Source organism: Pituophis catenifer, unplaced genomic scaffold (assembly GCF_029215685.1).
Source record: "Pituophis catenifer annectens isolate HBS135680 unplaced genomic scaffold, rPitCat1.0.hap2 SCAF_2, whole genome shotgun sequence".
Lineage (NCBI taxonomy): Eukaryota > Metazoa > Chordata > Lepidosauria > Squamata > Colubridae > Pituophis > Pituophis catenifer.
In genome coordinates, this window is record NW_027256882.1 from 273,710,115 (window position 1) to 273,727,961 (window position 17,847).

General features: G+C 42.5%; 1 protein-coding gene across 2 annotated transcripts in view; it reads left to right on the forward strand.

Annotated features, from left to right (window-relative positions):
• Nucleotides 1–17,847, forward strand: part of LOC139311479 (complement component C6-like) — a 39,983-nt gene that overhangs the window by 1,284 nt on the left and 20,852 nt on the right. For both annotated transcript variants that reach the window (XM_070935917.1, XM_070935918.1), the window contains exons 3-10: nucleotides 959–1,103; nucleotides 4,019–4,160; nucleotides 4,830–4,968; nucleotides 6,712–6,912; nucleotides 9,444–9,684; nucleotides 11,147–11,269; nucleotides 12,233–12,399; nucleotides 17,397–17,622. In XM_070935917.1, the coding sequence (XP_070792018.1) occupies nucleotides 959–1,103; nucleotides 4,019–4,160; nucleotides 4,830–4,968; nucleotides 6,712–6,912; nucleotides 9,444–9,684; nucleotides 11,147–11,269; nucleotides 12,233–12,399; nucleotides 17,397–17,622 (1,384 nt within the window). The remainder of the gene's footprint in view (nucleotides 1–958; nucleotides 1,104–4,018; nucleotides 4,161–4,829; nucleotides 4,969–6,711; nucleotides 6,913–9,443; nucleotides 9,685–11,146; nucleotides 11,270–12,232; nucleotides 12,400–17,396; nucleotides 17,623–17,847) is intronic.

A 17,847-nucleotide genomic window follows, 5' to 3' on the forward strand; every position in this document is an offset into this window, starting at 1 on the left:
AAGGAGGAGGAGAAGGAAATATAGCACAGTCAGATTTGGAAGATTCTGTCATTATATTCAATTTCAATAAAGATAGTTTCAGCCTTTGTTGATCAGGAGTTGGCCTTTGGATCTATAGGCCACTTGGCAAGCAAATGCCCAACTCATTTCAAGACCACATTGTCTGGAATGTTTTTTAGATCCATTTCCCAAAAGCTCCCAAGACTCTGAAGGGCCCTCCTCAGACAATTAAAGAAATCTCAAAGGAGTATTGTCCCCATTACTCTTTATTTAGATTCAGGTAACAATATTTACTTGAAGGTGACTGCTAATTTCATAGATAAGAACATGGTATGAATATTAAGCTGAACCACCGGACTCTCCAAAGCTAAAAGTGGTAGATCCAATGAACAGATGCTGTTAGTAGAGCCATTGTTGTATTTTATTGATCCAGTTCAGTCTTGCAAGTACCCATTGTCTTAGGAATTAAGTGGTTGCAGCAGGGGTGAAATCCAGCAGGTTCTGACAGGTTCTGGAGAACTGGTTGCGGAAATTTTGAGCAGTTCAGGAACCGGTAGTGGAAATTTTGAGTAGTTTGGAAAACCGGCAAATACCACCTCTGGCTGGCCCCAGAGTGTGGAGGGAATGGAGATTTTGCAATCTCCTATTTGAGAAGTAACCATCTCAGATGTTCATTCACCTTTCCAAATCACCATCATCTGGACTAACGTTTTGGTCTCTAGGAGAGATGGAATGGTCAGGGCAATTCATGACTATAAGCTCCTTAACCAGGTAAAGTTTCCTGCCCCATGACCTTTTATCCAAGTACTAATCAAGCCCAATCCTGTTATGATTTATTTATTTATTTTGAGGTCAGCCAAGGCGGGTATGGTGCTACCAACTGCTTCATTTCCTTCTGTAAAAGTACTTGGAGGAAACACTCTCTGTCTCACTTAATTATTATCCTTCTGTTTTTCAGTTTCGTACCAGATCCTTTACCCAACTAGCTCAGTTTAAAGGTCAGCCATGTAATGAACTTTTGGTGGAGTCACGACCGTGTTTTCCCACAAAACTTTGCAACATGGAGGAAACAAACTGTGGCAACAAATTCCATTGCGAAAATGGTAACTCAATAGTCTATTCCTTTTATGATTTTGATGCCTTGAAAATACAAATACCGTATTTTTCAGAGTATAAGACGCACCGGAGTATAAGATGCATCTTAGTTTTTGGGGAGGAAAATAAGAAAAAAAGCTGATTGGCAGGTGGATCAGCCTCCTGGAATATCCCCAGTCAGCTGTTCCCAGAGGTGAATTTTAGCAACAGGTTCCTTGGTTGTGAGCTCTGTGCCTTGCTTTTTTTTTTTTTTTTTTGCTTTTTGTTTCTGACTCTGAAACTTCTGAAACTCTGTTTCAGAAAATACTTTGTTTTCTGCCTCTGAAAAAGCCTCTGAAACAGCTTTAGAAAAAAAGCCTCTGAAGCTCTGTTTGGGGGCTTTTTTCTCGAAGCTCTGTTTAGGGGCTTTTTTTCTGAAGCTTCGTTTCTGATGCTTTTTTCAGCCTCTGAAACCTCCGTTTGAGAAGCTGGGCGGGGCTACATTCGGAGTATAAGACACACCCAGATTTTCACCCTCTTTTTGGGGGAAAAAGGTGCGCCTTATACTCCGAAAAATACGGTAATATAAATACAAATAATACGCTTTTTAAAAAGATAATAAAAGTGTAGTTTATTTTAAAAGACACATTCAAGAAAATGAAAGACCTTATTTTAGCAGTTCAACAACAATTGTGATGAACAAATGTAATGAAAACTGAAACAGAAAACCCGACAAGAAAGTAAATGCTGGTTATACAAAGAACAGGAGAACATTTGATATGTGGCTATAATAAGATTATTCAGAGTATTTGGAACTACTAACCATATTGGTTCATTGGACTGTTACTAAGAATTATAACTTATAAACAGCAGTTGCTGGAGACAGAAGGTTCATTGGAAAGAACTAGAAAAAATAGATAAGTGTAAAGATCTTCAAATATAGCTGGAGTGAATGATGAAAATGAAAGTAATAATGTGCCAATTGGTACAGTTGGGGGTGTATCAATAGATCTGAAACGTATTTAAGGCACAATTCCATAGAAATGGAGAAAATCTAAACTCATCAATTACAAAAAGTCTCATTATTTGAATCAGTGCACATATGGTAATATCTTAAAACTATCAGATCCAGTCAGAAGTATCTTATAGACCAGGGGTCCTCAAACTATGGCCCATGGCCAGATACGGCCCGCTGAAGCCATTAATCCAGCCAGCATGGGACCACAAGGCTGCCCCGCCCATATTGCCCCACCTACCCACCTCCTGGAGGCCAAGGAGGCAAAAAATGGGACACACAGAAGCCTCAGTAGGGCAAAAACGGCCCCATTTTTGGGTGGCAGAGTGGTTCTGGAGGCCGGTGAGGTCAAAAACGGGCCCATTTTTGGCTTCCCCAGCTCCAGAGAGAGGGAGAGGGAGAGGGAGAGAGAAAAGGAGGGAGAGAGAGAAAAACACACACACACACACTGTTATGTCCTTATATGGGCGTCCCCGCTGGATTGGCTAGTCCACCGGTGGGAGATTTGAAGATCTGTCATTGGCCGGCTTGCCTGCCGATTCCCTTTATAAGGCGAGCCCGGCAGCAGAGCCGGCTGTTCTGTTTCCCTCTAAATAAAGTGCTGAACGGACAACTCGCTGCTCGCGTATTCTTTTCCCTGCGCCAATCTAACACACACACACACACACAAACAGAAGTCCCTCACACACACACCCCAAGACAGCCATATCCCTTCACTAACCTGATTTCTACCCCCAGGAGCATAACAAATTAAAGTTTAATTTGTGTTTATTGTTTAATGGACTGCTAAATTAGCCATGCCCACCCAGTCACATGACCACCTAGCCACGCACACCCAGCCAACAGTCTGAGGGACTGTGAATTGGCCCCGTTTAAAAAGTTTGAGGACCCCTGTTATAGACTAAGTGTAAATAGTAACAACAATAATAATTAATAGTAATAACAATACCATTGGATAATCATCTATCAGAAACCATCTCTGCAATTTAAAAATGTTGCTTAGTACATTAACATCATGTATCAACTTTGGTGGCATGGAAGACACGGTATCCTACGTATGCTGCTAAGCCAGAGAGTCCTTGGGCATATATACCAAGGGCTGGGGTCTGGAAGTAGCTGGAAGCCCTCCAGATGTGGAGAAGCTTCCACTAGAGAAGGAACTTCTATTGGCCATAGCTGAGGGCAATTCTCTTATTCTTTGACACTCTTGTCAATTTGTGGTCTCCTCCTTTGAAGTATGATATGTTTTTGTGGTTCCCTCCAGAGGTGGTTTTCACTTACCTTTGCTACGGGTTCGCAAATGTGAGCGCGCGTTTTTCGCAGAGCGTCAAAAACGTGGATAAATGGGATGTGATTACGTCCAGGTGGGTGGGCGGAGCCTCCCGCAGCCACTGCTACTGGTTTGCCTGAACCAGATAGAACTGGCTGAATATCGCCACTGGTTCCCTCCCCCTCCCACAAACATTCTATATATTTTCAGTGATAGTTGTGGAGTTATCCCAATTTTACTGGCTTTCTGGATCTAACCAATAATAACAAAAAGGCTATAAATGTAGAATATTTCTTTCCTGCATAATAATATAAGCCTTCATGGAAGCATTCATTCCTTACAGAGTCGTTGGTCTGCTTTTCTTTAAAAAACGATGGCTTCTAACATCCTCCTCCTCCTCCTCCTTCTTCTTCTTCTTCTTCTTCTTCTTCTTCTTCTTCTTCTTCTTCTTCTTCTTCTTCTTCTTCTTCTTCTTCTTCTTCTTCTCCTTCTTCTCCTTCTTCTTCTTCTTCTTCTTCTTCTTCTTCTTCTTCTTCTTCTTCTTCTTCTTCTTCTTCTTCTTCTTCTTCTTCTTCTCCTCCTCCTCCTCCTCCTCCTCCTCCTCCTCCTCCTCCTCCTCCTCCTCCTCCTCCTCCTCCTCCTCCTCTTGTTGGCAAAAGGTCGCTGCATTAGCCAGAAGTTAAAGTGCAATGGAGAAAATGATTGTGAAGATAATTCAGATGAAAGGAACTGTCCACGTGTGCGACCCGTGTGTGCTCGAAAACATGAGAGCATTCCTGGTGTGGGCCTAATGGGCCACGGGTAAGTCATGTTTAAAGTACTCAAGGGAAAGAGGAATAAAAAGCAATAATTCAAAGGAATTAAAGGCGTAAACTATGAAAAAGAAAAGGAAACACAACTAACACTAGTTTAAATAAAGGCCATCCATTATACTGCTCCATGCTTTTTTGACCTTGCAAATCATCTGGGGTTCCTCCATATCCATACATGGCTGCAAATGTTATCATTTGTTTTGTTCCATAGTTATACATTAAGATGCTCAATTTCATTTAGAACCAGTTATCTGAGAAGGGAAGAAGAGAGATTACAGACAGACATTTAGAAAAGAGCGTAGACAGATAAGAACATGGAAAAAAGGAGGATCTAGCCTGGCTTTATCAAACTTGATGCCTTCCCAGTATTTTGGATTACAGCTCCCATCAGCCTTGGACAATGGGGCAAGTATGGTCAGGTATGATAGGCATTGTAATCCAAGTTGCTGAGGTCACCAGGAATCATTTAAGTTATTGATGAATTTAATGAACCAGCTTTTGGCCTGTTTGCTCTGTTACCATATAAGGATGTGGTTTTATTTATCCTTCAGCAAAACACCAGCTTGAGCAGAAACCCCTCCCCTACTATGAATAATTAAGGAACTGATCCAGGGTGCTTTCCATGACTGGATGCAAAATTCCTATCGTTTTCCCTTAGATATCATATTCTGGCAGGAATGCATCGAGGCGAAGTTCTCCATAATTCTTTTAATGGAGGCACCTGCAGACTTGTGAAGACCAGCGACTTGAGGAAAACATATCGGCTTCCTGCAAACTTAGAGTCTGTTTTCTTCCAGGTAACTATCAAAAGATATTAAGCGTGTTGGCTGTAAGCATGGGGTGAAATCCAGCAGGTTCTGGAGAACCGGCAGTGGAAATTTTGAGTAGTTCAGAGAACCGGCAAATACCACCTCTGGCTCGCCCCAGAGTGGGGTGGGAATGGAGATTTTACAGTATCCTTTCCCTGGAGTGGGGAGGGAATGGCGATTTTGCAGTATCCTTCCCCTGCCATGCCCACCAAGCCACGCCCACCAAGCCACACCATGCCCACCAAGCCACACCCACAGAACCGGTAGTCAAATAATTTGGATTTCACCACTGATTTTACCCATCAACAAATTATATTTATATATACCCAAATGCTTTACAATATGAGTGCTAGGAGCGTCTGCAGAATCTGGTTAAAAGAGTCCAGGAGCGTCTGTAGGACCTGGTTAAAAGAGTAGCTGTGACAATGCAATGGAAACTCTGCTTGTTTTTAATTTGCATCGAGCACATAAACTTAGCAAACTCAGATAGCGTTTTCAGATATCTTTTATCTGTTACTAAATTAAGAACAGCAAATTCTTGCCCAAGAAGTCAAAGTCTTCTCTCTGTCTTGCTCTTCTGTGTGCATCCAAACAGCTACAGGCAACTTCCAAACCTGAGGATGGTAGCTCTCCATCTTACTTTGTGTCGCTCTGCTGTGTCTTTCAAAAATCATGGGTGAGGGGCATTCAACACGAGAGATCCTCCCTTGTACTGGCAGCCTCTGGGAAACAGAATGGAAAAACGGAATGGGTTGTCTATAAGGAGGGAGAGAAAATGGAACTAGAGAAAGGAGGTTATAGTCATGCCAGGCTCGGCCTTGGCTTGAGTGGTGTGCAGACAAGCAGGTAATGAAAAGTATCAGCTCTTTGAAGTAGGCCAGATCAAGAAACTGAGATTTATATTTACTGCTGAATTGTTGTGGTGGTCTGTCAAAAACCATCACTGCTCTTTTCAAGGACAACAAGGTCAAGATGGAGCTGTTCTGTGTCTCCTCACACGTCATAATTTCTCAGAATTGGGCAACCTTCAACATCTGAATGGCTTCCCTTCAGATACTGTAGGTGGGTGCCCCATCGCTGGAGGCTTTCAAGAAGAAGCTGGACAGCCATTTGTCTGAACTGGTATAGGGTCTCCTGCTTGAGCAGGGGGTTGGACTAGATGACCTCCAAGGTCCCTTCCAACTCTGTTAATCTGTGTTCTAACCATTCCACATTTCTCACCTCTTCCTTAAGACCAAAGCTAAATTTCTCCACAAAAGGCACTTTAAAAAAATGCAGTTGTGGGAATTAGAAATTCCAGCTATGGGGACTAGTATCCATTCCTGTCAATGCCCTTTAAGAAATAAGATTCAGTCCAGTAGTGGGATTCAAATCCCATCGCTAGTGGTTTGCTCATGGGTGCACGCGTGCTCATGTGCGCACGCAACACTTTTGTGCATGTGCAGAGATGTCTGGACAGGTGGGCGGAGCCTCCCACCACTGCTACCAGTTCGCCTGATTTGAGGCAATCCATGGACAGAGCCTCCTGCTGCCACCGTTACCGGTTTGCCTGATCCGGGGCAATCCATGGGTGGAGCATCCCGCTGCCGTCGCTACCGTTTTGCCCAATCCAGGGCAATCCATGGGCAGAGCCTCCCACCACCGCTACCGGTTCGCCCAATCCGGGGTGAACCAGTAGCAACCCACCACTGATTCAGTCCTTTGTCAAACCAGGTTTATATCTCTCCATAGGTAGTGAATGAAGAAGATGAGGTGGCTTCAGAATATTACAATGATTTAATTCCCTTTGAAAGCCATACTTCTCAAAGTAGTTCTTTCTCTGGCTCTGGCCGAAGCCGATCTGGAATCCCATTCCTGTTCTCCAAGAAGACAAAAGTTCACATCACATCCTCTTCCTCCTTCAAGGAAGCAATAAAAGCTTCAAAGAGAAAGGTATGGCTGTTTTTATTCTAGCTTTTGATTCCATCTGCAGGAGCCAATATGTGAGACCCCAGGAAAAGTCACTTGTTCATTAGCCTGCTCTCACAGAAAAGATTTCTGTATTGAATTGCTTTCTGCATTGGGCGGGAGTGGCAAATGTTATTGCGTGCCCAAAATGTCGATGCCGATTGTTTTTAAATTGCAAAAAAAGGCTGTTCAGCTCGCTTGACAAGGTGAGGGAAAAGAACCATTATTTTTCTTATCCATGTTATTCATTTCTGTTTTAAAAAGGAATTTAAACTATTTCAAAATGAGAAACATTTCTCTTTTCTAGTTCCGTGATGGCAAACCTATGGCACGCGTGCCACAGATGGCACGCGTAGCCATATTAGTGGGCATGCAAGCTCAGCTCCGGCGCGCATGCGCATGCCGGTCAGCTGATTTTCAGTCCTTCCGGGCCCGCTGGAAATGGGGAAACAGGCTGTTTCCTGCCTCCGGAGGGCCTCTGGTGATGGTGGGGAAGGCCCATTTTTCTCTTCCTCCAGGCTCTAGAGCCTTTCTAGGACCTTGGGGAGGGCAAAAATGGCCTCCCCCCCCCCGGAGGCCCTCCGGAGGCAGAAATGGCCTGTTTGAATTATGGGTTATGGGTGTGAATTATGGGTGTGGGTATGCATGCGCACGACCCCCCCTTCCTGGCACACGATGGCAAAAAGGTTAGCCATCACTGTTCTGGTTGGTGACATCTGGCTTCTCAAATGCAGGACACCTTTGGATTTGTAGCCAAATAAGCCAGATCTCCTTTTGTATAGCGATTACCAATGCCCACTAGAGACTGATCATCTTAGAGCACGGGTGTCAAACTCGCTGCGTCACGTTGATGTCACGTGACGTATTGTAATGTTTTTGCATTCACGGAACTGGCGTGGGGTGCGGCCTGCGTGTGACACATCTGGCCCACGGGCCGCCTGTTTGACACCCTTGACAGACATTTCAGTGGAAAAATACAGCACTTGTAAAATTTAAAGATGCATACTTTCTGATAGCACCACTGCCCTGCAGTTTTGGACTCAATTGTAGTTGTAAGTTGAGGTCTATCTGTATTATTATCTCAGAGGGGTTCACTTAATAACTATGGCAAGAAACATCGTAAAATGGGGCAAAATCAACTTAGCAACTGTCTTGCTTAACAACAGAAAGTTTGGGCTCAATTGTGGTTGTAAGTCGAGGACAATGTGTATATAGATGCCTCATTTGAAATTAAGGGACTTGATAGAGTCCTTTGATTAAAATTTTCACTTTTCTTCCAGTAAAGTCTATCTATGCTGGACATGCTACAGCATTTCTGCCTTTGTCTTAATATTTATATATGTGCAAATACGATATGACTCCTCAGTGGCTAAAAGCATATGCATACTACTTTCCAGAATGTTTATTTTCAACAAATATGCTTAATGGCATTTGTTCCATTCAAAGTCTATATTCCTTTTTCCAAGGAAGGCAAATACGAGCATGATTTCTAATACTGTTTTCAGTTTTAAGAACTGCTTTTATTACTGCAGAGATTATTAACAACAATAACAGCATCCATATTTCATGCAGGAGTGTGGCCAAGAATTGCAAATTGAATAAGTGTTAATAAAAAAAAACTACATAAGTTATACAAGAGGACTGAATGTCCATGCGCAAATATTATTTAAAACTTTAGGATTAAAAAAGATTAAAATCTACCATTAAATGAAGCAGAGAATTTAAAAGGGAGCTGGTAATTTTTCTCTAGCTTGGAGTGCCATTTTATTTATTTATTTTATTTCATGTTGAAAGACTTCAAGTAGTATAGCAATGATGTCACAGGTAGAAGCACAGCTAATATGTACACATCTTTTTTTCGTTTCTGGGGATTTTCTGGATAGCTTAAAACATGATAGCCCATGATGCCATCCTGATATATCTGTTTTAGAACTTAATTGATCAAATAAAAGAAATATATTGTATTTCCCCAGACATAACGTGGACATATGTTTGTATCAGGGGTGGGTTCTACTTACCTTTACTACTAGTTCGCAACAGGGCCACACACACGCTTGCTTTGCTTGCATGTGCTCTTCTGCGCATGCGCAGAAGCGTTCTGATGACGTCGGGGTCGGTGGGCGGAGCCTCCCACCGGTTTTACTACCGGTTCTACAGAACCGGTGCGAACCAGGGGCAACCCACCACTGGTTTGTATGCATGTGTGCATGTGAGCATGCATTTAGGGGCCACAGAAATGGATCCAGGACTATGTGCTACCTAGATACAAATTGCTGACTTCAAGTTTCTCATTAACAAACTCGTCTTAAAAAACAGGGGCGAGGCTATTTATTTGGTTGGCTGTAACAGGTGATAAAGAGATTCTAATTTTGGTTTGATAAAACCATCATCATTAACCGATCATTGGATATCATGGATCTAGGAAAAGACATTTTAATTATCATTAAATAATTATATAAATAAATAATTATCATTATTTAATTATCACATTCACGTTTTCTCTTCTTCATTTGTAGGAGTCCAACTTTATTAGGATCCATAAAGTGATAGCGGTATCCAACTTCACAATGAAGGAATCAGACTTGCAGCCGTCAAAAGTGTTCTTAGAGGCGCTTAATAGCTTGCCCCTGGAGTACAACTATCCCCTTTACAGCCGGATATTTGATGATTTCGGCACACATTACTATTCCTCTGGGTCACTGGGAGGCAGATATGACCTCCTTTATCAGTACAGCGCTGAAGAGCTGAGAAATTCAGGTATATGGTCCTCAGCAAAAGAAGATGGGGACCCATTACTGGGCCAGTAACTATATTGGGAATGGAAAAGTTGCCTTATCCTTTCACTGTGCAGCACTGTAATTCATCGTTTTCTTTCCTTGTGTCTTTTTAGTGAGCAGGGGATTGGATTAGAAGACCTCTAAGGTCCCTTCCAACTCTGTTATTCTGAGAGGATTAAAAGAGAAGGGAACCAAATGTACATTTACACCAAAGACTAAAAAACATATCCAGTTTGGGAGAATGCAAGGCTTAGAAAAATGGAAGGCATGTGAAATGATAACATCTGTGAGTGGGTCCTTGGTCGTCTCTGAGCTTGCTGTTTTCTTGCAGACATTTCATTACATGGATTAGGTAACATCATCAGTGCTAGTTGGATAATAAAACATCTGCAAGAAAACAACCAAGGTCACAGAGCACCAAGGATCTGTCATTTCAACCCTGAGCTACAAATATTCTCCTTTATTGATAACATCTGTGTTGTTGGAAGCTTTCTCTGTGAGAAAGACCACTTGAAAAATCAGGTTTACATGACTGCCTCACAGAGTGATCCTACTGTGATAGAAAAATGCTCCAGTCTTAGAGAACATGAGGACCCCAAACCCAACTGATGAGCCAGTGGTGAAATCCAATTTTTTTACTATCAGTTCTGTTGGCTTGGCTTGGTGGGCATGGTGTGGTGTGGCTTGGTGGGCATGGTGTGGCTTGGTGGGCATTGCAGGGGAAGGATACTGAAAAATCTCCATTCCCACCCCACTCTGGGGCCAGCCAGAGATGGCATTTGCCGGTTCTCCAAACTACTCAAAATTTCCACTACCAGTTCTCCAGAACCTGTCAGAACCTGTTGGATTTCACCCCTGTGATGAGCAGAAATAAACACAAAGAAATATCTCCATTTCTTGGTTTATTTTATTGTCGTTTACTATATTAAAATAATCACTGCATCCAGATGAAAAGCAAATGGCACAAGAAGCTTCTTATTAATGTACCACTAAGAATAAAATGATGCATCTTACTTTTTCATCATTAAAAATATACACTACGTAAGAGTAAAATTTATTAAAATGAATGTGCGCCATTTGCAGCAATTTACAAGCAACTAATTAAACCCAAAATAATAATTCTATTAAAAGTTGCTTAGATGACTTATGTAAGAAATGGGAAACTGGAACAATAATATCCAACCAAAACAGAAAAGTAAAGCAGTCTCAAATTAAGAAAAGCTGCATGTACAGATATAATTAATAAGAATATGTCCTTTCGGTCTACAGCTCTTCCTATTGTAAATTGAATGGCCATTTTAATTTTTCAGTCTCGCTTCCTTATATGTCAAGTGCATATAATTTAGATGAAGGGGGAGAGGAGGAGGAAGAGGGGGAAGAAAGCAGGAATGCTCATTTTTTTTAATGCTAAAATATTCTAGAAATAACTTTCATCTCTTAAGGTTTAACACAGGCAGAATCGCAAGAGTGCATCCGGACAGAAACGACCAGGCGTATCTTCGGTTTTAAAAGGAGGAAAGTGAGAACAAGCTGTACGAGCAACAGAATGTCTGCTCGTCATGAAGGTGATTATCAAGGAAAACGTGACCTTTTGGGAACATAGGGTTCCAATTTCAATCCAAGAGCTTTCAATGACAAATTATAAGAATGTTAATACCACTAGGATTTACTCAAACACTCATGTGCCTCCTTTAATTTCCTGTGATCCTTCAGGGACAGATAACTGAAACTAGCAATAGCATTTATATATTGCTTCAGAGTGCTTTATAGCACTCTATAAACCAGGGGTGTCAAACTCTATTTCATTGAGAGCCGCATCAGGGTTGTGTTTGACCTCACGGGGCTAGGGTAGGCTTCGCCAGGGTGGGTGTGACCAGCTCGATGTCACTCATGTCGGGGCACTTCTGGTGGCCTGAACGCTCTGCTAGCAAAAGCGGAGCTCGGGAGGGCCACATTTTCACTGGCAGAGGCACCCTGGGCTGGTCCTTCACTGCTTCTAGGGTGCGGTGCGGGCCAGATCTAAGCACCCTATGGGCCGGATCTGGCCCCTGGGCCTTGAGTTTGACACCCTTGCTCTAAGCCTATGATGGCGAACCTATGGCATGCGTGCCACAGGTGGCACATGGAGCCATATTGGTGGGCACGCAAGCTCAGCTCCGACGTACATGCACACGCTGGCCAGCTGATTTTCGGGCCTTCTGGGCCCACTGGAAGTCAGGAAACAGACTGTTTCTGGCCTCTGGAGGACCTTGGGGGGGGGTGAGAAAGGCCTTTTCTGTTTTCTGTATGGCTGTTGAAGAAGCTTGATGGCATAATATATCCTCCCTTTTTTGGTGCACCAATAGATAAATCCACTTTAAAAAAATGCAGCAAAGGACATTGTTAGGCGAAGATGCTTTACTTTAATTCTTCCTTGTTTCCAAGAGTGGCTTTGACAAAATATTTTCTGTTTCGACTTCCGATGGTTGCTACTAACTTTACCTGCTTATGTTGCTGCTCCAATCACAGGCCTTAAATCTGTCTTCCAGGTTCATTTCTGCAATCCTCAGAGAAGTCTGTATCCTTCATCAAAGGTGGAAGATCCCAGTTTGCTGCAGCTCTTGCCTGGGAAAGGAAAGGAGCTTTTCCTGAGCACACCGTCTTTACCAATTGGCTGGAATCGATGAAGGACAATCCAACTGTGATCGACTTTGAGGTAGCGATAAAGGAGAATATGTGTAGCTCAGGGTTGAAATGAGGGGTCCTTGCTGCTCTCTGAGCTTGATTGTTTTCCTGCAGATGTTTCATAACCAAACTAGGTAGCAATAGCACTTAGACTTATATACCGCTTCACAGTGCTTTGCAGCCCTCTCTAAGCTGTTTACAGAGTCAGCCTATTGCCCCCAACAATCTGGGTCCTCAGATTTTACCGACCTCAGAAGGATGGAAGGCTGAGTCAACCTTGATCCGGTCTGAATCGAACTCCTGGCAGTGAGCAGTGAGTTAGCCAGCATTATAACCACTGCTGTCTCTCAGGGTGGCCTTCCATTTGTTTCTGAATGGAAACCTTGAATCTTCTAAGAAAAGTGGCAACATGAGAAGCATTTGTCAGCCACCTGTGAATATCAGGAATACAAAGCGAGATATCACTAATCAGACTGCCATAACAGTTCAGGTAGTTCTTTTTTTTTTTTTTTTAAGTTTTTTATTAGTAGTTCAAAATTAAAAACATTGGACATAGATATGACATCACTGGTCCCAAGCATCTTCCAACACTTTAAATTAATACCTAGTATACTAATGATAATATAATAATATATTCCTTACACCTTATACTTTATTTAAACATAGTATAATAATAGTAATTTTATACCTTATTCCTATACATTTATTTATTTATTTATTTATTTATTTATTTATTTATTTATTTATTTATTTATTTATTTATTTATTTATTGGTTCGATTTATATGCTGCCCTTTTCCGGAGACTCAGAGCGGTTTACAATGCGTTAAGCAATAGCCTTCATACTTTTGTATATACCTGCTTAGTAGGGCTTTTGCCCACCCCCCCTTAAGCAGTGTTCTTTTTTTATATATAAAATCAGCTTATTGCCCCCACAAACTGGGTCCTCATTTTACCTACCTCGAAAGGATGGAAGTCTGAGTCAACCTTGAGCCTGGTGAGATTTGAACTTGCAGTAATTGCAGGCAGCTGGTGTTACTTAACAGTGCTTTAGTCTGCTGCGCCACCAAGGCTCATCTATACCTACATATATCTATCTATACAATTCACATACATATTTATCTATAATAACGTATATAATTCTGGTCTAAAACTACACATTTGTCTTGTGTAGGTAGTTCTTGTAGGAGCTGTGGTGGTGCAGTGGTTAGAGTGCAGTACTGCAGGCTATTTCTGCTGACTGCCAACTGCTTGCAATTTGGCAGATTGAATCTCACCAGGCTCAAGGTTGACTCAGCCTTCCATCCTTCTGAGGTCGGTAAAATGAGGACCCAGATTGTTGGGGGCAAAAGGCTGACTCTGTAAACCGCTTAGAGAGGGCTGTAAAGCACTGCGAAGCGATATATAAGTCTAAGTGCTATTGCCATTGCTATTGACATATGACCAGAATGGAGCCTGCCCATTATGACCTTGATGGTAATAAAAGGGTCAGCCACAAACCAGGTTTGTTCCATTGGTCTTTGTGCAGGAAATGGGATTGGCAGTGTCTGAAAATAAACCTGCTTTTTTGTAGCAGTCATTAAGTGAACACCACTATCATTAAGCTAACCAATGTTTTGCAATGGGCAGTTTTGCCGAAAACCGGAAGTGCTGATTTTCTGCAAAATTGTTATAAAACACAGTCACGTGATTCTGGGACATTGCAAATGGCCATAAATGCTGCAGTGTTTCTGAGTACCCAAAGTTCAGTCATATGATTTTGGAAGGGCCTGGCTATTGCAACCTCAGAACTGGATCATAAGTCCCCTTTTTTGGATTGGTTGTAATTTGAAATGGGTTCTAAGAGACCGGTTGTAACTCAAGGACTACCTGCAATGAATAGCCTGGTAGAGTTTTGCTATTCAAGATCTCCCATTGCATTTCTGCACCCAGCCTTTTTTGTCCCTCTAACACAGGGGTGTCAAACTCGATTTCGTTGAGGGTTGCATCAGGATTGTGTTTCACTTTGGGGGGGAGGCGGGTGAGCGTGTCCAGGGTGGGCATGGCCAGCTCAACATCACTCGTGTTTGGGGTGCCTGTGGTGCAGTGGTGGGTTTCCAATTTTTTTACTACTGGTTCTGTGGGCGTGGCTTGGTGGGCGTGGCATGGCATGGCTTGGTGGGCATAGCACGGGAAGGATACTGTAAAATCTCCATTCCCACTCCACTCCAGGGGAAGGTTACTACAAAATCCCCATTCCCTCCCGATCAGCTGGGACTCGGGAGGCAGAGAATAGATGGGGGTGGGGCCAGTCAGAGGTGGTATTTACCAGTTCTCCGAATTACTCAAAATTTCCACTACCAGTTCTCCAGAACTGGTCAGAACCTGCTGAAACCCACCTCAGCTGTGATGGCCTGAGCACTCTGCCAGCTAAAATGGAGGTCGAGAGGGCCACACTCTGCCAACTAAAATGGAGCTCCGTTTTCGCTAGCAGAGTCACCATGGGCCAGTCCTTCGATGTTTCCAGGGTGGTTCCACGGGCTAGGTCTAAGCACCCTGTGGCCGGATCTGGCCCGCGGGCCTTGAGTGACACCCCTGCTGTACCAGAGCAGTCAAGTAGATTATATAGTCCTTGAGCATGCTCAACATTATTTAGACTCTTTTGGAGACCTCACAGTTTTTTCTCTTACACATTTCTGCATTTCCACCAGTTGTGGTTTTTCCCCACATTTCTTGACGCTTCTGTCTGAGATCATAATGGATGCTCCTACTTCTGAAGATAAAACGTCTAGGAAAATGACTATAGATTTCCAGTTACTTTAAAAAGTTTGGGCAAAAAATGGAGTTCCCTGGTCACAGGCATGCTCTTTAATAGACATAATAGAAAAAGAGGAAATGGATGGAAAATAAATAGGAGAACAAGGAATTTCAGGCATTAATTTTTCGTAAAGTTTTATAAAACAGAACCAATGAGACATTTAAAGTTTCTAGCCTTTCCCACTGTCAGTAGATATAGAATTATATTTCTTTGACTGCAATTCAGAGGTGGGTTTCAGTAGGTTCTGACCAGTTATGGAGAACCGGTAGTGGAAATTTTGAGTAGTTCGGAGAACTGGTAGTAAAAATTCTGACTGGCCCTGTCCCCATCTATTCTCTGCCTCCCAATTCCCAGCTGATTGGGAGGAAATGGGAATTTTTCAGTAACCTTCCCCTGGAGTGGGGTGGGAATGGAGATTTTACAGTATCCTTCCCCTGCCACACTCACCAAGCCATGCCCACCAAGCCACACCCACAGAACCGGTAGTAAACAAATTTGAAACCCACCATTGCTGCAATTGCTGTTGGGGAAACAAAGAGAAACATAGAGCAGGGAAAACATAAATAGATTCATCGCATTACAACCTTTGATTGCTATATGTTTTACTGCTATGACGTGGATCAACAGCTAAAGGCATTTATTGTTCCCCTCCCCATTAACTTCATTCACCATTTAAATAAAGACACAAATACCATGCTTTAGAAATCAAGACAACCCTGGCCTCATGAGGTTAAATAATTAGCCAACATTGCAGGTGATTGCAAGGTGGGGAATGCCGAGAACTTAAACAGCTTGCCAACTTCTGTGATATGATATAATCTCAGAAAGCAGGACATGCAAATGTATTGGCAGGAAATGTTAGCATTAGACATTGAACCAGGAAGTTATTTCAGACAAATCTTTTAATTTGAATATCTAATGGAACCACAATATGTTTGGAAGTAATGTATCTTGTAATCTATGTGCTGCTGGGCATAATACTGTTGGAGGGTATGCCAAGTGCTACATTTTATGCATTTCTGATTATCTGTAGGATGGTAGGGTTTTTTAAAAAATAAAATAAAATAAAATAAAAATGGAATTTGTGGCTTCAACAAATGGTTCAATTCTACTTTTTCTTTCATTTCAAGTAGTAGCAGGCTTATTTTCAGACACTGGCACTTCAGTGGTGGGTTTCAAATTTTTTTACTACCGGTTCTGTGGGTGTGGCTTGGTGGGTGTGGCTTGACTTGGTGGGCGTGACTTGGTGGGCATGGCAGGGGAAGGATACTGTAAAATCTCCATTCCCACCCTACTCCAGAGGAAGGATACTATAAAATCTCCATTCCCTCCCCACTCCAGGCAAAGGTTACTGCAAAATCCCTATTTCCTCCCAATCAGCTGGGACTTGGGAGGCAGAGAATAGATGGGGGCGGGGCCAGTCAGAATTTTTACTACCGGTTCTCCGAAATACTCAAAATTTCCGCTACCGGTTTTCCAGTACTGGTCAGAACCTGCTGAAATCCACCTCTGAAACCCACCTCTGAGGCACTCCTATTTTCTGCACAAAGCCAATTGTGCAAAGCTGATTTGTGGTTTATCCCAGCTGGAAACAATTTGACACCTGTTATAGCTATATTGGATATTCTCAGAATATCCACCCAGCATGCTCAACTATGTCATGTGTCAATTATAGTCAAATATGGTTGTTTCCTTTTTACCAAAGGGTCAACAAAACATTTGGCCTTGGCAAGAGGAATGCCAGTTATCTGTCTTCACCATCAACTGGATTGTGTTTCAAGGTCCAGGCTACAAGAAGAATAAATCATTGACTGGGCAATTCTAGGAGTTGAAGTCCACACATCTTCAAGTTGCCAAGATTGAGAAACACTGATCTAAAGAGCATCGAACTCTGAGACTCATTTTGATATTAAGTATAAAGGAAGTAAAACAAACTCTTATGGCTGGAATTGCAAATCCAGAATAAGGAAAAGGCATCAACTGCATAGGATTGATTAAAGTGAAAGGGAAGTCATGGCACACATGTCCCATTTAGGTATTTGCATGATGAGGTCTGACTCAAGTATATGTCACAGAATTGAAGTATGATGTCATCATGCAAGAATCCCTTCCCTTCTTGCAAATCTCCTTGAATTGTTCAGACTTTGCCTGTTAACAGATGCTTGCAGAGTAAAACTGTGGTAGAGTGGAATGTTCATGGCTCTGTTGATGTCCACCTCTTCTGTTTATTAGCTGACTTCCATTCTGGAGCTGGTGAAGAACATCCCCTGTGCAGCAACCAAGCGTAGCAATCTTAGAAAAGCTCTTTCTGAGTATGCAGCACAGTTTGACCCGTGCCAATGTGCTCCATGCCCCAACAATGGCAAGGCAGTGCTGTCTGGAACAGAATGTTTGTGTGTGTGCCGGGCTGGGACCTACGGCGATAACTGTGAAATACGGGCACCAGATTATCATTCAGGTATGTGAGTTAACAGAATAAAAATGCAAGTATTTCATTACATAGAGCTTTCCTAATCTTCTAGATTTTGGATTGAAATGTGTCTCCAGGCTGTTTCAACTTTTTGGCAAATCTGTTCTCCCTCTCCCCCTTCCTTATAATTCTTCCTGTTCATATATTAGCCCCAGGTAAAGTTAGCAAGGATGAAACCGAGTGGAGATAATTAGGAATTAATAGGCTGGAACT